The sequence below is a fragment of the Capra hircus genome, chromosome 13 (assembly GCF_001704415.2).
Source record: "Capra hircus breed San Clemente chromosome 13, ASM170441v1, whole genome shotgun sequence".
Lineage (NCBI taxonomy): Eukaryota > Metazoa > Chordata > Mammalia > Artiodactyla > Bovidae > Capra > Capra hircus.
The window spans coordinates 3693227-3716573 of record NC_030820.1 but is presented as its reverse complement, the minus strand read 5'-3'; the positions used below and the strand labels follow the sequence as shown (position 1 = coordinate 3716573).

Below are 23347 nucleotides of genomic sequence, written 5' to 3'. Positions count from 1 at the left end.
ACAAAAATAAAAAGAAAGAAAAAGGCAAGGCAGGGTCTCCTGCTTACAGATTAAAACCACATTTGGCAATTTGTCAATTTGTCAAAGGAGGCATATTTACATTTGTATGAAGACTGGGTAGGCAGGGGAAAAAAGAGGTTAGACTCCTTCAGCCCTTGAACTGTCAGAGCTCATTAGAAATCCCTCATTCTCACATCTCCAGGGTTATTCACACCCCTTGGTCACCACTCTGCCGCCTCCCGGGGCCCTGAACAAGTACTCTAGGGGAAGCAGCTCTCACCTGGGAACAGGATACCCCATGGGACTCATCCTGATTACTAATGGCGTCTCACATCTGGCATCAAAATGCAACTGTAGCTTATCCAGAGGCAAGACTCTTAGGGCTGTGAAGGTATCAAGTGCCTCCGGGGCTTACCTGGGTGACACTGCTTCTTTCCAGATTCTATGTGACTAACGACCCTGACACTGTCTGCAAAGATGACAAACAAACACAACATACTTCAAAAGGCTCCCGGTAGGCTGCCCCGGAGACTTGGGTTCAATCCCTGAGTTGGGAAGATCACCTGAAGGAAGGCATGACAACCCACTCCAGTGTTCTTGCTTGGAGAATCCCCTGGACAGAGGAGCCTGGCGGGCTTCAGTCCATGGGGTCGAAAAGAGTCAGACACGACTGGGCGACCAAGCACAGCGCAGCACAGCACAGGCTGTCCAAAGCCCAGAGAGAGCACCCCACGGGGATTCAGGATTTAGGAGACAGGTAAACCAAGAGGATTGCTTTGGGCCATCATCAGTCACCAGTGATCGCTCACCACTTGGATGCTAGCTCGGAGTCCAGCTAAGGAATACAATGCTGCAACTATGGCCAGCCCCCTCTCTCAATAATTTATCTTTGGTAGTACTTTGAGGATTGTGGTTTTAAAAATTTCCACCCGTGGAAGTGAAAGTGTTAGTCACTCAGTCATGTCTGACTCTTTGTGACCCCATGAACTGTAGCCCACCAGGCTCATCTGTCCATGGAATTTGGGTTGGCTTATAAAGCTGTACACATACAGTTTCAGGAAAAAAAAAAAAAAAAAACCAGCAGTAGGGCAAGGCTACTGGACCCAGAAGTCTAATTAGGCAGACACCCTCCTCAGCAGCTTCAGCAGCCCATGTGGGTGCCCAGAGCAAGCGGTCAGGCCTGCCTCCATCCCTGGGGATGCTCTGGAGACCAGAGTGTATGCATATGAAGCTGAGGACAGCCAAAGCCACGTGCTCCAGCACGGGTACAATGCGAACTGAGTATGGTGGGGTGGGCATTACCTCCAGTGCTGTCCAGTCTGACCTGGGAGACATATTTTAAATTCTTAAGATACAAAAGATGACACAGAAAGTAGCCACCAGAATGAGCTGTGTTGACATATATTGGGTTGGCCCAAAAGTTCATTCAGCGAAAACCTGAATGAACTTTTGGGCCAACCCAATAGTTAGAAACACTGGTGGACGTTCAAATCACAGAGCAAGTTTAAATTGTGGACAAATCAAGGATTTACTTACTTGAGTATGACTACTTTTGAATAGGATACTGTTGGGTTAATGAGGGATGGGGAGTGAAGCTGGCCTAAAAGGACATTAAAAATACTCACTCTTAATTCACATCCTCCTCCAGGAGTGCACACAGCACAGCTGAGCCTCCCAAAGGCTAGTGGGAAGACTGGCTGCTCTCAGAGGCTTCAAAAAAAAAAAAGATTCCTGAGACCCATCCCTGGAAGTTCTGACTCACAAGATCTGGGGTGGGGCTACGAGAGCTATATTTAGGTTCCCAGGTGACTCAAGGGCTGCTGATAACACATGGAAGTACCATCCTCAGAGCCGAGTGACAGGTACCCAGTGTAGAGTTGCTCGCCGCGGCAGCATCTGGCAGAGGGTGGCCCAGGTGTGTCAGGCCTCAAAATAACCTGAGGAGCTTGTTCAAAAATGTGCAGGAGTCTACCCCAGAATCTACTGCATTTTGGGTCTCCAAAGTGGGCTGGGGTGAGGGCATGTGAATTTTAGGTAAGTTTCCCAGGGATCCTGATGCCCAGCAGAGTTACTAAACTCTTGTCCTACAAGCGTGTGAAACTGAAAACTGAGCAGAGTCATCCAGTTGGCACCACTGGACTCGGGGCCCGGCGCTGCAAGAGGCCCTTGAGGACCTAGACCTGGAAAGTACATGGACCCACAGAACATGCTCTTCCTCTCATGGGGTCCCCATCCCAGCGGGGAGGACAGCAAGCAAACACACAGACAGTGTCAGCTGATGACGGTGTCACGAGGAGAAACGCACCTCGAAGGGGTTGCTGGGTGGTCAGGGAAGGCTGTGGTAGGTATGAAGGACAGCTTTTCCCAGAGATCTGTGTGGAGGATGGGCCACTTATGAAGAAGAGGGGCAAGGGAGAGGTGCACAAATATTGTGTGTAGGTATGTATGTGTTGATGATGACGGTAAGGCCACTAGAAGATCCCAAGAAAAGAGACTTGGTATTTTGAAAGGATCACCTTGGGTATAATGGAGGGAAGAGGGTGGAGGCAGGGAGGCCAGTGATGAGGCTACTGTAATGGTCCATCCGAGGATGGCAGGTCTTGGAGGAGGCAGGTGGTGGTGAAAAGTGGTTTGATTGGAAATCAAGCAGACCCAACAGAATGAGCTGATGGACTAGATACAAAGAGTGAAAGGAAGAAAAAAAGTTGAGGATAACTCCATGATCTGTGGATGTAGGAAGTTACCCTTTAACAATACAAGAAGTACTGGTTTAAACAGCTGGATGAGGGAAGTTACCCTTTACCAATATAGGAAGTACTGGGGGCAGCGGGGGGCAGGCTTGGGGAAATGAAACCAAGAAGCCCGTTTTAGGTATGTAGGCTTTAAGAGCTGTCCTGGATGTCTAAATGGAGATGCTGAGCAGGTGGTTAAGCTACAGCTTCCAGAGAGTTCTATCTGCAGACACCAAGCTGGGAAGTCCATAGAGGTGGTAAGCACTTAAAGGCTTTGTGTGGATGAGTTCCGGGGGAGTGCCCTTGTGTGAGAAAACAGAGGTTGAGAGGACATGGAAGATTCAGAAAGGAGACTAGGAGGGAATCTTCAGTGAGGAGAGGGAAGAGGCAAGGTAACCTGGTGTCCCTGGAGACAACAGGAGAAAGGGCTTCATCAACAGTGACAACCATGTCTAAGCCTGCTGAACATTTAGGACTGAAAAGTTATTAGAGGACGGTGATTTGACAAAAGTTATTTTTGGTGAAGTGCTGGGACCTAAGTGCGCCTGGAAGGGGTTCAAGAGTGAAACGGAGGCACAGTGGAGACAAGGACTCTCAAGTAGAAATATAACCTGAGCTGTGCAGGTAACTAAATCTTCCAGAGACCAGGGAAAAAAACAGGAAATTGATGACACCAGATTTCAATAGCACACTGTTGTTGTTTAGTCACTGAGTTGTGTCTGACTCTTGTCACCCCATGGACCATAGCCTGCCAGGCTCCTCTGTCCATGGGATTCTCCAGGCAAGAACACTGCAGTTGACTGCCATTTCCTTCTCCAGCGGATCTTCCCAACCCAGGGATTGAACCCATGTCTCCAGCATTGGCAGGTGGGTTCTGTACCCCTGATCCACCAAGGAAACTGTATATTATTTCTCTTCCATAACAAGTGATCAATATACGATTACTGAGAGAGTTTACCTTTGTGGACTGCTTTTGAAATCTGGGGTGTATTAGACACTTCCAGTACTTTCTCACTTGCTTAACAGCCAGATGTGGCTGGTGGCCACAGCACTGGCCAGCACAGGTGCGGATGACACCTTTGAGGAGTTCTGCAGTACAGGGGAAGCAGAGACACAGGGTGGTAGCTGGACTGGGCCACGTGGGTAATGGAGTTAGGGATAACTCCGGAGCAGGCATATCTGGCCAGAAGTGATCAGCCACTACGTGCGAACCTGAAACTGAGTGCCAGGCACTGCTTTAGAAGCTTTATGTGTATTCACCAATGCCACCTTCAAAACCGCTTGGGGAGACAAGGAGCTTTGTCATTACCACGTCCCACTGGCGGATGAGCAGCATGACCGAGCGCTGCTCACCTGAGAGCGTGGCTTCTGCTGGGAATGTCATGCTGCAGACCCCCAGGACATCAGTGCCAGCCGAGGGGCACAGAGCCTGGAGGCCGTGAGGTCAGGCACTGTGTGGGCACGAGTGTCACAGCCCACACCAGCCACGCCGCCCGCCTGCTGCCTGGAGCACGGGCCCCCCTCTCAGCCCCGGTTAGATGGTATGACAGAGCCGTCCCGCCAAATGCTTGTGTCCAGGACTGAAAACATCCTGTCGGGTATGAAGGCAATAAAGGGAGAAGGGGAAGAAAAGACCCTCAATGTTGTTAAGAATTTTTCTCACAGTAACACTTAATGTAGCAGTATGGTACTCGCAGTCTTTATCTTTTCAGAGTTGGATCCATTTTCTCATGGTTTTATACACGAGTTTCTTCAGATTCTGTTTTCAGTTCAGTTCAGTCGCTCAGTCATGTCCGACTCTTTGCGACCCCATGAATTGCAGCACACCAGGCCTCCCTGTCCATCATCAACTCCCAGAGTTCACTCAGACTCACATCCATCGAGTCAGTGATGCCATCCAGCCATCTCATCCTCTGTTGTCCCCTTCTCCTGCCCCCAATCCCTTCCAGCATCACAGTCTTTTCCAATGAGTCAACTCTTCGCATGAGGCGGCCAAAGTATTGGAGTTTCAGCTTTAGCAGGATTCTGTTTTATTTACTCCCAAATGAAAATAATTAACAACTCAACCAGGATATTTTAAAAGTAGGTAATTCATGGACTAGTAGAATATACAGCCTAAGTCACAGTCATAACGTGGCTGTCTCTGAATTTCTCATGATCCCATCTGCTGAGAATGGAATACTCAGAACCGATCAAACGGGCTCCATGCTCCTGGGACGCGGGGTGGAGCACAGAGGCAAAAGGGGGCCGAAGTCAAGGAATGGACCCCTTGATGGCTGGTCCCAGAGCCACTTCCTGAAGCCCCTTAGAGTTGGTTCACGATGGTGCAGGGAATTTAACTGCAGCGAGGTGTATGAAGCACACTTTGGAAACTAGAAAGGACTGAACATGTTTTCTTGACATTGTTGTGAAAGAAAATCTGATGCCTGCACAGACCATCTGGGTTTATAAGAAGGTGAAGGATGCTTTGTATCTGTAGGAAGCTTAGGTGATTAAAGTCCTTTTCCCACCCCTCACTGGGGCCTCACTGAGTATCTGACAGACAGGTTGTGTCCCTGTTTGATGCCACAAGACCCAGGCGGCTAAGTGTCTCGGGCCACACATCTAGCTGGGCCAGGACTGAGGAAGAAGGCCTGGTCCCCTACAGCACCCTCCCCATCGTGCCCGGGGTCATCTGCTGTCCTGGTCACTATGTCACTGTGGAGTCTGGACAGACCCTTTGTCTTCTCTGAGCATCAGTTTCCTCATCTACTTTTTTTTTAAGTGGGGGGATAATGATGGTTACACTGTGGGCACTCACCATCTCCTGGAAACGGATTTCTCTCTTAGGGAATCACGTCCCCAAGGTCCTTCCAATGTCCAGGCATTTCAGGAGGCCTCGTGTACAAGCCTGACTCCAGAAGTGGGCCTGTGACCCAGGCCAGGCCAGTCAAGTCCAGAATTTGTGAGCCTTACAAAGACGCATGGACTGCTGGGGCCTGCTCTCTTCTGCCATGAACCTGGAGTGACCAGGACCACTACCACACACAGGCTGAGCATGAAGTCAAACAGTGTGGAAGGCAGAGCCAATGGACTGTGAGAAACAGTCCTGATGAAAGTCTGTGCCTCTGATCAACATACCCACAGTGTGGGCTTTTGAGGCACAGGAGCCAAAAACCTTCCTTTTTTTTCCTAAGCCATTTAGTTAGCTTTCCTGTTCCTTGAAAATTAAAAGGTTTAAGGCTGATATCATCTCTTCTTGGGTTTGCTGCACAGAACAAGCTATTGTATGCAACAGCCCTTCACAAATAATGAAAGTCTTTTGCAAACAATTAAAAGCAGAGCAGGGACTTCCCTGTTGGTCCAGAGGTCAAGAATCCACCTGCCAATGCAGGGGACAGGGGCTGAATCCCTAGTACAAGAAGATTCCAGATGCGAAGGGGTAACTAAGCCCATTTGCTACAGTTACTTAGCCTGCATGCCTAGAGCCCATGCTCTGCAACAAGAGTAGACACTGCAATGAGACTCTCATGGACTGCAACGAGAGGCAAGCCCCCACTCACTGCAACGAGAGAAAGCCTGTGCATAGCCATTAAGACCCAACACAGCCAAAAATAAATTTTAAAAATTTCTTTTAAAAATCAAAGCAAAAGTTATATCTTATTAGCTTATTTGGGGGGCAAATGCTAACATTAGAGTAATAAACTGAAACTACTTTCAATTTTTCATGACCTTACTATATTAAAAGCACAAAGAAAAGTTATTCTTGTGTGATGCCTGATGAATTCCAAGTAGCCCAAGTAGAGCGTGAACTATGACAATGACTACAGTCTTGGACTATTGCTGCAGCGCGGCCATGCAGAAGCCACGGTCCTAAAATGAGGAAGAGGTCTCTCTTTCCCAAATTTCACTTCTAAGATTTTCTTACATTATTTGATATTTGATTAAGTGAAGGCAGTGAAAAGGAAAAATCAGGTGGGATGGAGCAGTCACGAACAATGAAAAGAAATACAGGAATAGACATGTGTGCATTGACTCACTGGAACCACAGCAAACAGGGAAATGAAGAGGAAACTGTTATCTCATGGATCCCACTGTGGCCAGCAGATGCTTTCTCTACATGTGATAATGGTGGAGGACAGCTGTCCTGAGACACTATAGAGAGAAGCACTTGGGGAGGGACCAGTCCTCCTGGGATGCTCCCCTGGCAGACACGCCCTCCTCCATCTCAGAGGTGAGGACACCGACGACCATGAGGCCTTGTCATCTGCCCAGTTCCCACTGTGAGCGGGAACCCTTTCTGCTTCAGCAGGCTCCTCTGGCCCCTGGTCCCTCTGCTTCCCTACCCTCACATGAAAGGACACATCTCTAAGGCAAAGAGGAGCACACGTTTGCTGATGCTGCTGCACTTGGGTTAACAGCAGACCCCCTAGCATGTTTTTTAAAAAAAATTTTAAATACTTTAAAAAAGTTTTCATGTCTTCTGAATTGACGACTATGAAGCTATCTTGTACAGACCTTTGGGAGTACCAATAAAATAGCTGCGAAGAATGCTAGCCTGAAAATGAAATTAGTGAAAAAAAATCAAGGAAGTGATCTTGCAGGCAGCACACATTTCCCAGGGATTTTCCAGTTTACACTTATCTAACCCTCGAGAGCCTAACGATAAATCCTAAACAACCTGGGGCCTCAGAGTTGAGTCTCTGGAGCCACACAAGTGTGACAGAATTTGGATGCTCGAGAGAATATGTAGGTTTGCAACCAGTGCTTCTAAAGAAGGGAAGGTGCTCATCGAGCACTCTGAAAACTAAAGGAGAGCTGTTATAGTTTCGCCAGAAAAGCATAAAAATTCATATCCCCCTTTAAAAAAAAAATTCAGATGATTCATGAATCAGAGGTTTAATGCCCAGTTTAAAAGTTGAAGGGAAACAGCTGTGAAAAATAGAAACTTAATGGCAATCACCCCGGCAGAACTACCCTACCTCTTATTCAAAAATAACTTCCCGCACAGAAGCCTGGGGCTGGAAACTGCCAGCACCTGCAGGAAGGTCGCCAGTCCTTCGTTGGTGGTGGTTATCTTTACCCCAGCGTCTCCTGTGGCTGAGCAGGTGGGTCTGGACAGGATGGGAGAGGAGAGAGGTGAGGAAACGCGCAGGACAGCTGGGGGGTGGCAGGCCTGGCCAGCGAGGACCACTACAAGCCTGGCTGTCGGTGGGAAAGAGGCGTGAGAGCCTGAGCAAAGCCATTAGATGACTGTCTCATTTCACAATTCTGCTCAGAGCTGGCCCTCTGCCCAGGGATACAGAAGGAACAGCTCTTCCCATCTCCCTCGAACACAGACAGTGAGACCCCCTTTCCAAGTCTCCAATCTCATGACAGCAACAGCTTCTGTGGACGAGTCTGGGAACCTCGCCCCACATACGGCCTTGCTAGCTTGGGAAAGGAAGCACCGAATTCTAAATCATCTGTTTACTAATGAACGTTCCCGACAGGATCCCCTTGCACTTCGTCTCGGTCTGCGCTCTCTCACGGTGGGTGTTCTAGATAGAGCCTGTGTGGACTTTTAGGCACCCAGCCTGAAAAATCTGCTGTTTCCCAAATCCTCTGCACCTTAGAGCAGTGGCTGGGTCCTTCCTCCAAAACAGTGTCTCACTGGGAGTCTACTGGCAGCTACTGGAAAGAAAGGCATTTTAACTGGGTGGTCTCTCCCTCCTCCCCCTGTGGATGGTGGTGAGCAGATCTCCCACAAGAGGTCACGAGTTTATGCTTTTGCTGTGTCCCTCTGTCCATCACTGACTTGCTGGCTAAACGAGGATGTGTCACTTAACTCTTTGGTACTTCAGTTTTTATAGCTGGAAAATGAAGCTGGGTTGGCAAATGAGAGACGAAAAATAAGAACTGAGCTTCTTCAGAAGCTCACTAGCACAGAGGGTCAGGTGTTTAGCTCTTTGCTAATCTGGTATTGTTGCTCAGTCGCTAAGTCGTGTCTGATTCTTTGTGACCCCATGGACTGACTACACGATGCTAGGCTTCCCAGTCCTTCACTGTCTCCTAGAACTTGCACAAACTCATGTCCATTGAGTTGATGATGCCATCCAACCATCTCATCCTCTGTCGTCCCCTTCTCCTGCCCTCAATCTTTCCCAGCATCAGGGTCTTTCCCACTGAGTCGGCTCTTTGTGTCAGGTGGCCAAAGTATTGGAGCTTGTTTCATCATTAGTCCTTCCAATGAATATTCAGGGTTGATTTCCTTTAGGATTAACTGATTTGATCTCCTTGATGTCCAAGGGACTCTCAAGAATCCTTTCCAACACCACAGTTTGAGAGCATCAACTTTTCGGTGCTCAGCCTTCTTTATGGCCCAACTATCACATCCATACGTGACTACTAGAAAAACCATACCTTTGACTATACGGACTTTTGTTGGTAAAGTGATGTCTCTGCCTTTTAATACGCTGTCTAGGTTTGTCATAGCTTTTCTTCAAGGAGTAAGTGTCTTTTAATTTCATCTAGCATTAATGGCTCTTCTTCAGGTTAAGAACAGGAAGAATGGTGAACGGGAATGATGAGAATGATGATGGTGATGACGATAATTAATACTGCATCAGGACTTTAGAATTTACAAAACTTTTATATTTGTTGTTTCACTTGCATGGCAGGCATCACTTTTACTTCTTCTTTTTTTTTTTTTTTGACTGTGCTGGGTCTTCGTTGCAGCACGCAGGCTTCTTTAGCTGAGCCACTAGGGCTCAGTAGTTGCAGGGCACAGTCCTAGTTGCCGTGAGGCATGTGGGATTTCAGTTCCCTGACCAGGGATTGAACCTGAGTCCCCTGCACTGGAAGGAGGATTCTAACACTGGAACAGGGAAGTCCTGGGCATCACTTTTTACTTTTGCTTAACAAAATCCCAAGAAGCCAAATGATTTGTCCAAGGTCATCAAGCGAGTGAGGGCAGAGGCAGTGGTCAAAGTCAGGTCCTGTAATTTCATGTTTGATCCACATTTCACTTGTTTTATTCCCTGTCATGTTTTCCCTAAGTCAATTGATCACCTAAGTGGTCATCAAAGGGAGACAACGGGTCTCTCAGAAGGAAAGGTACATGACGGGGAAAAGACCCGAAGGACCAGGGGGCACAGACACAGCCTGCACTAACTACCCTTTCCATCTTCCCCATTCTATCGGCCCTCTCTAACTATTCTAAGTGAGCCAGTCTCATTGCTGAATTATCTACGCTTTCTGTTCTAACTCGGCCAAGGGCAGGCTCCTTTGGAGGGCTGGAGACGGGGGACAGGAGACAACTTATTAACAAACACTGCTGGCTAAGTCTTTGGGAGAATTTTATTATTAGGAAAGGAGAACAAAAGCTCAGGCTACTAGAACAGACAAGCAAAGGATAGCTCATCTTTAAAAAGAATGATATTCCATGAGAAAAAGCTTTCTTATGGTCTCTGTCACTGTCTAAAAAAACTATTGTAGACAGACCAGACCAACCAAGAGCATCTTTATCCCCCCCCACACAGCATTTCCATTAGGATCATCCCCCTGCCAAGCCACAGAAGGGCAGGACAGGCGTGTGATGGATGCTGCTATAGTTCCCATCCTTATCCAGCCCATCCACAGGCCCTGCCGAGGACACAGACATCTACCAGGCAGCAAAAATGACATGTGATTGAAAAGAAAATGATAAATTCACTGAAAGTTATTTTCCTTACTATGTAAGAAGTTTTTATATAGTAAGAAGTTTGTGAAATACAAAAATACCAATAGAAAAATGGACATAAACACACAATTCACAAATGAATGGGTCCTGTTAACTAAATACAGACCAACCTCAGTTATCAAGTATGAAGTATAGGGGAGTACAGACTAGGTCATTAACAGAAGCTATCTTTGGGTTGGGAGTTATGGGTAATTTTTACTTTCTTTGTGTATGTTTTGATTCTAAAATTTTTTGTACAGTGAACATGTACAATTTTGGTAAGCTGTTATTAAGTAAAAAACCAACTTCAAAACACTGTGGGAAATGTGAAATATGGAAATTACCTCTTCCCACTCAAGGAAATCTTCCTAGTGCTACATGAATCTCTTGTTAATGGCTTCCATATAATTTACCACTAGCACTGTTTAGGAAATACAACACGAAGAATGGATTCTTAAAGTCTATGATAGAGTAAGAAAAACCTAGGAAAATCATCCACTACTTACTTAATTTTTTTGGTATTAAAACAAGAGTTCTTTTCTTGAATGATCTGTTTTAACCTTATATTGAAGTTTGCTCATGAAAGTTAAATAATTCTGTTGTTTGGTTATGAAGTTAGTACACAAATTCTTTTTATTTCTTCTATAAGGAGATCAAACCAGTCAGTCCTAAAGGAAATCAATCCTGAACATTTATTTGGGAGGACTGATGCTGAAGCTGAAGCTCCAATACTTTGGCCACCTGATGCGAAAAGTTGATTCATTGGAAAAGACCCTGATGCTGGGAAAGAGTGAAGGCAGAAGGGGACGACAGAGGATGAGACAGTTGGATGGCATCACTGACTCGATGGACATGAGTTTGAGCAAATTCCAGGAGATAGTGAAGGACAGGGAAGCCTGGCACGCTGCAGTCTATGGGGTCACAAAGAGTTGGACATGACTTAGCGATTGAACACCAACAACAAAAAATTCAGGACTAAAATGTTCGATGGACATGAGTTTGAGCAAATTCCAGGAGATAGTGAAGGACAGGGAAGCTTGGCATGCTGCAGTCTATGGGGTCACAAAGAGTTGGACATGACTTAGCGATTGAACACCAACAACAAAAAATTCAGGACTAAAATGTTTCCTTTTAATTTCTATTTATCTTTCCTAAGATTAAAATATAATCCTCCCTTGAGTTTTTTTTCCAATCTCAATTTTTAAAGCTACAAGTCAAGTGCTTTTTTGTGTAAAATTATTTTGTGATTTTTATTTAGCTGTGTTTTCATCCACTTTGTCTGGTAGAAACAGTGTGAGAAAGGATTTTTTATATACTCTGATACTCTCTCCCTTGACTGAGAGGAGGGCTAAGGCCCACTGAGGTTCAGTTACTCACAACTGAGAAATAGGACAGCCAGGCTAAAAATAACCCAGGCAAGGGCAGTTTATTGCTTCTTTAGACTCATTTTCACTTCAATTTTATACTCATAAACTAGAAGGAGTGTTCTCTAAGGTTGAACGATAGTTCAACTTAAAAAGAAATGCTCAGTTTAGTGCTTAACTATTGTCTCCTGTTGGGCATGACAGCAACCCTTCCACTGAGAGGACGCTCTGGTGCAGGGCAGTGCTTTCTGAAGACTCTTGACAGATGCTTTCATAGCTTGGTCACAGCTCAAAGGAAGGTGAGGAAGACAGTCCAAACATCTTAGCGCCCACATCCACTTTTATGAAGCACTAGTACTAAACACCATTTTTAAATTTCCCAAGGAATCACAGGTTTTTACAGCTTAGGTTTAAAAGAAAATAAATCTTTTGAACTTTCCTTCTGAATTGTAGAGAGGGGCCAAATGAACCATTAAGGTACAGAATGGATACGCCTTAAAAAAAAGGGAGGCTCTCTCTAAATTAAAATTTTTGGGTCGCCAGGTCACCTTCACAGCCCTTGATCTGCCAGACTGGAAGCTCCTTGAGGGCAAGAATGATTTTTTTCTTTTTCTTTGTTTCCCCAGTGCCTGCCAGAGTTCCTGGCACAGAGTCAGCACTCAGCAAATTATGGTAGGACGTGATGGTAAGAACAGATGGGAAGGGCCACGAGAGACTAGGAGTGGCTGTAACCAGCGCTCTGTGAGACAGCAGCTTTGTGCTGACTCTGAAATGTTCCAGATCCAGATGGGTCTGCGATTATTTACACAATAAACTTACTACTTTGGAAAGTAAAATTATGGCTTCAGTTATTATTGGTTATTTCCCTTAATAAAGGAATAATAAAAATGAGAACTAATTTTGACTTTCCCAAAGGTTCCCAGGCTTTGCATCAGAGAAAGCAGTCTTGACACAGGGACTGGGGTTTGTAAATACGCAAGACAGCACTGCCGGAACGGGACATGCTGAGCTTCCTGCTGTTCATATTTTTAAGGAAAAGAAGGTGGGGGAAAAATAAAACTCTGAAACTAAAGGTAAAAACTGCAAAAGGACCCACTTCTAGCAATAGATCCAAAACTGAGACTATCAGGGCTCTGAGATTTCTTATGAGAAACTATAGTAAGAAAAATACAGTGACTCATCCCGTAATCATGCCCTTTCTTCCCAAAGTACACAGCAGGATTCCCACATCCCTGGCACGTGGGCACTGGGGGACAGAGCTCTTGCAACACGGAGCGCCTCCCCGCATGGGGCCCTCGTGCAGGGCGGGAGACAGACCTTCCCAGTGCCTGCAGCGGCGTGGCTGCACTTGCTCTGCCCCTGAAGAGGGGGCGCTCCCTGGGCACTCCTTTGTCTGGCACGGCTGCTTTCTTGGGCTGCCCTGCATCCAGGCGGAGCAGCTCTGAATAGATGTTCCTGGGTTTCCCAGTGGTTGTCACTTCAACACTGAAGATCCGATTGGAAAAGTGGAAAGGGGAAGGAGGAGGCAACCTCTACTTGGGGCCACAGCACGAGTAAGGCGGCCAGGCTCTGCCCGGTGCCCACTCTCCCCCGCCACTTCTGCGGCTGGGAAAGAGGGAGGCTGCGGAAGAGGGAGCGAAGCCACCAGTTTCCAGACAAATGATTGACGTTCTTCCCAAAGACGTCTCCAATACGCCGCTCAGGAAGCCCGCTCCCAGGCCTCCCCCAGTTCCTGGAGAGTAACTACTGAGAGAAATGAGATGGATCCTGCCCCGGGGCTAGTGTCCGTGTGAACGGATAAAATGATCTGAAGCTTTAAGGGACATAAGGAAGTTCAAGGGCTAGTCAGAGGGCCAGACCTCACGGGCTACTCCCGGCAGGAGGCCGTCCTGGCAGGGAACAATGTTCCTTGATCCTCATGTAGTCGGGACGGGAGGGCTCTGCAGAGGCCAAGCGTCAGCGAGGATTGACTCGGAGGCGCCTGTGACGGAAGGACTGGGGTCTTGGCTGGACGGGGCATTTGTGGGTGCCAGGGCCCCCCTGCTTGACCTGGGTGTGCTATTATTCCTGGAGCAGGCTCTCAAGGAAGTGGGGGACAGGCCCATGAGGAGGGGCTGCACAGGTGGGCTGGCCACACAGAGTGGGGCTCCGAGGTGCCAGGGATTGAAGCCGCCCCCTTAGGGCCAGGCGTTAGCTGACCGAGGGAAGCGTGCATGTGAAGGATGGTCAGAGGTGGGGACAAGGGCAGCTCAAGGCTGACCACAGCTAAAGGGAAGCACGCAAAACAGTGAAAGAGCCTCAAGATGGAAATGGCACTTTTCTCATAAGCTGACTTGGTGAACTCCCAGTGTTATTCCTGGATATCAGACCATTTCGAAGATAAAACAGAACTGGCTCGTGCAAAAGGCTCAGACCAGTCAACTTTTCATAATGAAAATTCTTCACGTTTAGGAAGTCCTCCAGATTATAAGATTTATATGACAGCAGCTATAGAAAGCTTACATCTGTACAAATACCAGTACCCCTAAGGAGGACGATATTTCATTTGTATGGAGATGTTGTAACTCATCCTTAATAATTAAAAATATTAAGTATTAATATTACATATCATACAAGATCTAATTTTTTCTGTATTCTATCTGCAAACAGTAATACTTTGTGGTACAATTAATTGTCTTCTCGAACCACAAATCAATGTTTTCATTGGTCTGAGAATCAGTTAAGCTATATTACATTACAGTTGTTTGGCAGCAGCATTATTACTTTAGTATTTGTTAATTTACTAAGATAATTCAACATTCTAGAAATGCTTCTGAAATAAACTTTTAACACTTGTCACTAGACGTGCTTCATTTATTGCACTTAATAGGTATACTTAAGAGTTTAGCTGCTAGATGGAAAAAGTGTCTCACTGGATTTTCTGAAGGGCTCACCTGTTCTGGACAAAGGTATCTAAATTTAAATACGAATCCTCAGAAGACTCTTCTTTGGTCTCTGTTCAGCCTTCTAGTCTCTAAAACACTTTTCTTATGTATTTATTTAAGATGAGATAAGAAGCTGGTTTTGGACCATGAGGGCCAAATTTCAAATGGATTAAAAGATAACAAACATAAGGAGTAATCTAATATCCCCACAAATTATTTTAGAAGCATAATAATCATGACATATATCATGTCTAGGTTTAAGATCTGCTAGACACTTTTTCCTTTTTGTTAAAGTTTCAAGTCACAAGTCCAAGTCCAAAAATATGAAAAACAAAAATTGGTACAGAGGTAAGCTCAAACAGATTGGGCTATGACTGCAGCAAGACACAAGCACACCCCCCCCACACACCCCCCCGCGACTCTCAAATGTATATGCTAACTTTAAAAGACAAGGCTGTAAGCTATAACATTAGGAGTGAATTTTCAGAATCTGTTTGTCTGCATAAAGAGCTCCACTGAAACAGAAATAAGACTGACGGAGCTCAAAATTGAGCCCAAGAAAAGAGAGAGAAAACAAATTCTATCAGTTAAGAAAGAGCATACTGGGGTAAAGTACTGGTTTTCATGAAAATGTCAGTGATTCACCATGGAATAAAATTCAAAAGCCACTGACCCCAATGAAAGCTTCCAGTGGAAACATGTGGATTTTGCCTCACTTCATTTAAAGAATGCTTTATGTTTCATTTGAATACTATCAGAAGCATTTTCATGGTTTTTGTAGTATGTGCTTTCTCATTTTATGTTGCTATACTACTGATCACGCTAAATTCTCAAGAAGTGTTCAGGAAAAAAAAGAGCACATCAATTAATCAATATTATCACGCAAAATAGATAGGACATTTTTGGTCCCTTAAAACATGCACTGAGGGCTCAACAGTTCTTCTATTTATTACAGTAACTTTTCATTCAAGCAGATTTACTTATAGAGCTTTTCATACATACCAAATCTTCACTCTGACTTGCCAAAAGATCACGACTGAACGCAAGCTGACTTACGCAGACCACAAACCTGTCGGGAAACACTTGGAGTTCTGTACAAAAGGAAAGAAATCACATCACTCGAGGTGTCAAAAGACTTTGAACACAGAAATGCTTGGTCCAAGAATTCTGCCTTACAACAATAAGCATGTATGTATCAGACACGTGTCTTCTTCCCTCCCCTCCTTCCAGGGTTTGCCATCGGCAGTGCAGGGCAAGCACAAAGCTCCAGGGGCAGAGGAGGAGGCTGCGGATGGATCCACCTGAGCCCCTGGACCACGGTATCCCTAGAAATCCCCAGGCGCCCAGGGCCATCACAGCTTTCCTCCTGGGTCAGTTTGCTATTTTCTGTTCAGACTCACATTTGGGAGACAGGATCAACATTTACTGCTGAGTGTTCAGACATACACTGGAAGAGGGAAGAAATCTGAAAACACACCTTGTCAGTGTTCTTGCTAGTTTCCCTCTCCCCTCTTCAGTCACCTGGCTTTGGAGAGGTTCCCTAGGCTGCAAGGCAAATTCCCAGTCTGAACCAGGCTATGAGAAGAGCAGTGTCGGAGATTAGGAATTAACGATCATTCTTACGGAAATGGGTAAATGTGCAACAGGAGAGCGTCCCTGGGGGTCTCGTGGTCACGAATCTGCCTGCCATTGCAGAAGATGTGGGTTCAAAGCCTGGTCCAGGAAGACTGCACATGTGGCGTGGCAACTCAGTGTGTGCACTGCAACTACTGAGCCCGTGCTCAGGAGTCCATGAGCCTGGACTCCTGAAGCCTGCCCTGAGCCTGTGCCCTGCAACAAAAGCAGCCGCTGCGATGAGGAGCCTGGCACACTGCGGCTACGGAGCAGCTCCCCTCGCCCAGCTAGAGAAAGACTGCGCACAGCAAAGACCCAGCGCAGCCAGAAACAATACAATAAATTTTAAAAGATGTGCAATAGGAAAGCTGGTCCAACTATACCACAGTCGCAGTGACCTATGATTACAATTTCTTAAAGCAAAACCACTGACTTCCGGGTGGGGAAGGTTAAATGAATCACAGAACCAGACTCCTCAACATTCAATGAAAGGATGATTGAATAGTAAATGTGCCTCCTTCTCCATCTGTCTGTCCATCTCTCCATTCATCCACACAGCCCCCACTGACCTCTGGGGTGATGTCTGGAGTGACATTTAGCCCATGTTAACAGTGAATATTCTGGGGTGGAGGACGGGGAGTGGGAGGGTCTTCTCTTCCCCTGTTTTTTACTTGGTTGTACTGGCTGAACTGGAGAAGGAAATGGCAACACACTCCAGTATTCTTGCCTGGGAAATCCCATGCACAGAGGAGCCTGGCAGACTACAGTCCATGGGGTCGCAGAAGAGTCAGACATGACTCAGTGACTAAACAACTGCCTCAGTATTTGTATAATACACATGTATCGTATTTACAACGGAAATAAAGCTAATTTTTTCTAAAAGGGAAAGCCTTCCTTTTAGATGTGACCACTTTTGATTATTCTGAGTCATGAAAGTGAAGCCTTTTACGTACAATGCACACTGCCCACAAGAAATGACAGTGGGAGGCCCTGAGACAGTGACAGAGAGCAGGCGTCAAAGTGTCAGTAACGCAGACACATGACTCCTGCAGTCAGTGCCTCAACCACTTGGAGAGGCTACATTATACCAAAATGAGGTTCTGGGATCCACTCTCTCCTCACCTGCTTTCTCCTTGGGGGTTGCCTTCTCTCCTCCAATTCATTCTACCTGGGGCAAGTGGGTTAGCAGTTTCCACAACAGCTCCGCTTACCCTGCTCAGAACCCAGCCCTGGTGCTTCACTGCTCACCACGAGACGTGCAGCGGCTCAGGCTCTGCAACCAGGGCCTGACATGCTGTTCTGTTTCTCCCTTCTGGTCCTTGGGCAGAAACCCCCATTGCAGGGGGCTTGGGTGTGTTTAACCTCTGACCCCACATGGATGCTTTGGGCTTCCCTTGGGGCTCAGCTGGCAAAGAATCTGCCTGCAATGCTGGAGACCTGGCTTCCATCCCTGGGTTGGGAAGATCCCCTGGAGAAGGAAAAGGTTACCCACTCCAGTATTCTGGCCTGGAGAATTCCATGGACTGTATAGTCCATGGGGTCGCAAAGAGTTGGACACGACTGAGTGACTTTCACTTTCACTATATGGATGCTTTATCTGGCTAGGTAACTATAGACGGGACTCTGAAAAGGCAGAAAAACAAAGTTAACAAAGCAGTTAATATTTACTCACTAATTCTTAGAACATCTCATTGAGATAAGAGATAACCAGTCTTGTTTCCGACTTTCTGGAAAGGGAAATGGAGCCACAGAATTCATTATTTGTACTCCCTCTCCCAACAGGACAATCTTGAAATACAGTAGCTCATCAGTGAATCAGAATCAGAATTCAAGAGACTTCCCTAACCCTCCCAAAGCAGGGGGCCCAGGTTCAATCCCTGGTCAGGAAACTAGATCCCACATGCCACAACTAAGGCCCGGCACAGCTAAATAAATAAAGTATTTTTTTTAAAAAGAACTAGAATTCAAAATTATCAGTTCTATCAAATGGTTCCTCGGAAAAATAAGAATGCTACAATAGCAGATTTTAAACAAATTGGTGCTAGGTATTTTATCAACAGAAAGCCCTTCACTCTGCTTAGGTTGTAATTGAGATTTGCATGAACATTTAAATAAAAATTTAGGCAATGGCAGTCCCTACCATGAAGGGTAGCTAGGCTGTATTTTAACAGATACAAAGTTAACTGATTTATTTTACTAAGAGGATTGAATAGAGTGGACGGCCCCACCGTGACAGTAATATAGTCAAGTGACACTTAAAGTTAAGAAAGTGCAGATAATTGCACAGACTCCAAGACCAAACCTTTATACAGTTCATTTTTTGTTGTTGTTGCTTTGTTTAGAATACTGTATTTTACTTGGAAGTACTACTGCTTTTATTTTTTCCTAAGTTTTTACTGGAGTATAGTTGCTGCACAGTTCATTTTTAATGCCCCTGTTTCATATCTTATTTACTAAAATCAACAAAGGAAGCTGAGTTAAATTTTCTTTCCAAAGCTCAGATGGACTTGGAGAGCAGTTGTTAGCATCTGACTCTGTTGTTGTTGGCTGGACACACTTGACCTCATCTCCTCAGTGAACATCTTGACTCGGGGAGTCGTGGGGGCAGAGGGCCCCACCACACACCTACGGAGAGGCCCTGGCGGCTCAGGGCCGGGAATGCACCGTTCTCATGCTCACGCTCGCTCTGCACTCCAGGGCCTCAGTGTGCACAGACAGTGGTCTAACTGCCTGAAGTGACTTTGGATGATCAAGTGCCGAGAGGCAGCAGGAAAGGAAGGCGGAGCGTGGCCCCACTCACTGGGCTGAGGCAGGCAGTGAACAGAGCAAGATGGAAAAAAATAATCTCAAGCGCTTGCAAACGCTCTTAATCAGTCCTTCAGTTTCATGAAGGCTATGCGGCCACTAGGAATCGCCATTCCTCAATTTTCATTCCTTCTCTAGGGACACACTCATTGTGCAGAATGACCCGAGAAACTGGCTTCTCACCTGTCCGTGGCGAGCCCCTCAGGCAGCGGAGACGTACTCCTCTTTTGAGGAAATAGGCTGTGATGTGAAAGCCGTAACCTGAAAAGTGAGTATCATACATCACTCATGTGTGAGATCGAACTTTAAAAATGATACAAATGAACTTACTTATGAACAGAAACAGATTCACAGATTTTGAAAACAAACCTATGGTTACCAAAGGGGAAACGTGAAGGGGGATCTATTAGGAGCTTGGGATTAACATGTACACACTACTACATATAAAAAGGGAGAAGGCAATGGCACCCCACTCCAGTACTCTTGCCTGGAGAATCCCATGGATGGAGAGCCTGGTGGGCTGCAGTCCATGGGGTCGCTAAGAGTCGGACAGGACTGAGCGACTTCACTTTCATTTTTCACTCTCATGCATTGGAGAAGGAAATGGCAACCCACTCCAGCGTTCTTGCCTGGAGAATCCCAGGGACAGGGGAGCCTGGCAGGCTGCCGTCTATGGGGTCGCACAGAGTCGGACACAACTGAAGCGACTTAGCAGCAGCAGCAGCACATATAAAAAGATAATCCACAAGGACCTACTGTACAGCACAGAGAACTACACTCAGTATCCTCTGATAAACCATAATGTAAAAGAATATGAAAAAGAATGCAGATATACACGCATAACTGAATGACTCTGCTGTACACCTGAAACCAACACAACAGTGAAAATCAACTATGCTGCAATAAAGTAGAATGAAAACGCGGTAAAGTGAACAAGGTCAGCATCAAACTAAACACATATCTCTGAGAAGGAACCCCACAGGCCCAGCCCAGTGCCTGCCGCCCAGTGAGCACTCAGCGATTGCCTAGTGAGTCAGAGTAGGAGGACCTGTAGGGGCCTCTTCCAGGGGAAGAGTAACTCCTAGGAGGCCTGGCCACGGCACCTGGAACGGCCTCCAATCCCTGAAGCGGCTCAGTTACTCTATCTGGAAAATGGCCTAACTGAGGAGGTCGGACCAAACAGGCCTAACAATCAGGCCCTCAGGTAGGATGCTTAATTCAGGCCGAGTGGTTGTATCATTGGCCACTTTCTGATGCTCGCTGCTTATCAGCTCACATAATGAAGAGTTTAAACTATTTGAAGAGGAGTGTGTTTTGCCTGTAAGTTATTCTAATTCAAGTAAAGTCTTTATATAGGATGTGATGAAACGAAATATGACATAAGTCCCCCTGCCTCCCTCCAAAAAAAGAGGCAGAAAAAACTCTCCATCCACCAGAACGGCCAAACTGGAAAAGGCCATGAACACCAACTGTTGGCAAGAATGTGGGCTAACAGGAATTCTCATGCACTGACAGCTGCTTTCAGCATCTAAAGCTGAACTCAAGCATAAACACTGGGTGCATGAAGAGCACTTTTCACAGAAGGCCCAAACCAGAACTGATGCAAATATCCATCAAAAGTAGAATTTTTCTTTGAAAACAAAGTGGGGTGTGGGGGAGGTAACAGTCACACAGTGCAAATCCTACTCTGCCCCTAAAAGTAAATGAACTTCAGCTAGAGACCATATCAGGACTAAATCTCACAAACATAAAGTTAAGCGAAAGAAACCTGGTCTGAAGGAGTGCACTGCACCATCTGTAACAGTGGAGATATTACCATTCCTCTTACTATCATCAAATTCTGCAGCAACGAAACTCCCGTAGTCACGGGAAATACGAGCATAGTTCCCTCCTCTCTCCATCCCTCCCTTCTTTCCTCCCTTCCTGCCCTGTTAAGAGTATAAAGCACTCTGTCAATGAGCCTCCTGAAATGATCAAGCAAAAATGTCTGGTTAACACAGTCAGGAACCTGGTGGAAGAATCAGAAAGGAAAGGCCCACCGAAGAACGGTGAGGGTTCCCAGGTCCCCAAACAGCTTCAGCAAATCACTTATCCTCAGAGTCAGGGTTTTAGTCATAAAACTGGAAGGTCCAGGAGTTAAAAGAGGTGGTCTCCAGGTCCACTGGACTCTCCAGAGACCAATACAACCATTGTTTTGAAATAATTCCTATATAAAGAATACAATTAAAGAAGTTTCCAGCTTTACATCCAAGCATCCTTCTGTCACCCTTGTAGAAAGATCCAGAACATCAGCGACCACAGACCTGATCTCCCATACAAGCTCTGACAGCACAATTGCTTTAGCCATGGGATTTCACCACGACAGTGACATCTACGACAGGATGATCTCCAGGTTTACGGGGTGAAATGTGTTGTTTCCTAGCACGCTTGCAGTGGATCGCATTTTGGTCATGTGGCTTTCTTCTGCTTAAAATGTCAAACGAAATATGCACACCACTGGCATTATTCTGAGTGCTTTAAAACAAATACTTCGGCCCTTAGGTCACCGTGAGAGTGGAAGTGACATCCACATCTGTTTATTTGTCTTGCAGCTGGGGGAGGGGGATGGTAGGAGACTTAACAGTCAGGGGCATAGAAACACACAAAGAGAAGTGATTTTCAAAGTAATGATTTATTATGTGAGTTTTGCAAAGGACTGAACAACAACAAAAATGCGTTATCAAAGTACTCTGCCTTTGCTGCGGATCACACTTTAACGCTTAAAGTTTCACGTGATTAGGGGTCAGAGAACATGCTCCAATTCTCAAAACTCTTTTTGCTGTACAAAATCTCCAGGAATAAAGTGTTATTGGGAGGAAGGGGCTGAATCTGAAGTTGACTAGGAAAGTTCCAGTATGAGTTCAGGAAGCCTGGTATCTGGAGATACCACTTGAGTGATAACTAAATCCTGCTTGGTCAGCTGTCTCAATATACCACCTTCCCCTCTAGGAAAATAAAGCAGCATACGTCAAACTCTGACTGTTTTACTACCGACATTACTAGGAGAGTAGAGTTTACTGAAATCTTTCCTCCTCTGTCCCACTCCCCTCACCGCCCCCAGGACAGGATTGTCTTAAAGGGAATCCTTCCTAAACTGCTGTCTTCTTATGGTTTTAGTGGAAAACCCTGCTGAACACACCTATGAGAGAAATGGTAAGTTTATTTACCACATAAAAGAGATTTGTACTTGCTTAGTTCCAATTATACTGGCTGCGGGAAACCTTACTGTTTAAAGAGAAAGCAGAAGAGAAAGAAAACACAAAAAGTGTTTGTGTCTGTTCTTACAGCAACCTAACTCTGATATGTAAGTAAAGAAACTCACAGCTGTTGAAATACACTGAACTGACATATTTAGGGAGCTGTATTTCATTTATCCACAGATAACAGGCAGTGATAAAGACTGCATTATCTTTGCTCTTTAATGACATCAATTTCACAGAGTTGAGCAGGCCTCTGAGACTGTGTACTAATCTGGGGCTCAAGCAAAGCTCCACTATGCTCAAAAGCTAAATGGCAGCTTGGCAAAGAATCCAGGGGACCCTCTGCTTCCCCTTCTCAGGCACCAGCTCCAGGCTTGCAATACTGATGCTCTAAAAGCCCAGAACTGGGGTCAGGGCTGGGAGGAAGAAACAAAATGGAAACCATAAAGTGATAACCTTTTCATCTGAAAATTACTTGGCAATGGTATTCCAAAATCTAGAGGTACTTATAAATCACAATTAAGGAGGCCTATTTTCTTGAGAGCTTCTGTGGTCCTCCTTAGCCTGAAAAAAATCTATCTTTAGCTACAAATAGAGACTGGGATTAGAGAGAGAACTGCTTTGTTGTGGATGCATCTTTCCACCAGTAGTCTTCAGGTAGGTCTATTTCAAGAAATAATTGGTTTACCATGGTAGCTCAGACAGTAAAGAATCTGCCTGCAATGCAGGAGACCCAGGTTCAATCCCTGGGCTGGGAAGATACCCTGGAGAAGGGAACGGCAACCCGATTTAGTATTCTTGTCTGGAGAATTCCAAAGACAGAGAGGCCTGGCGGGCCTTAGTGTACGGGGTCACAAAGAGCCAGACACGACCGACAGACTAACAGACACACACCACACTGCTTAATGCATGAGACGTCCAGTCCCAGCCAGAGACCATCGCCTCCCAGGCAGCCCCCGAAGTCTCCCACCCCTGCGCCTCCCAAGCTCCA

General features: G+C 45.9%; 1 protein-coding gene across 1 annotated transcript in view; it reads right to left on the bottom strand.

Moving 5' to 3' along the window:
- SLX4IP (SLX4 interacting protein) overlaps positions 1 to 23347 on the bottom strand; it is a 209997-nt gene that overhangs the window by 7950 nt on the left and 178700 nt on the right. Inside the window, 2 exon segments of the mRNA XM_018056923.1 lie at positions 15701 to 15789; positions 19301 to 19378. Coding sequence (XP_017912412.1) covers positions 15701 to 15789; positions 19301 to 19378 — 167 coding nt within the window.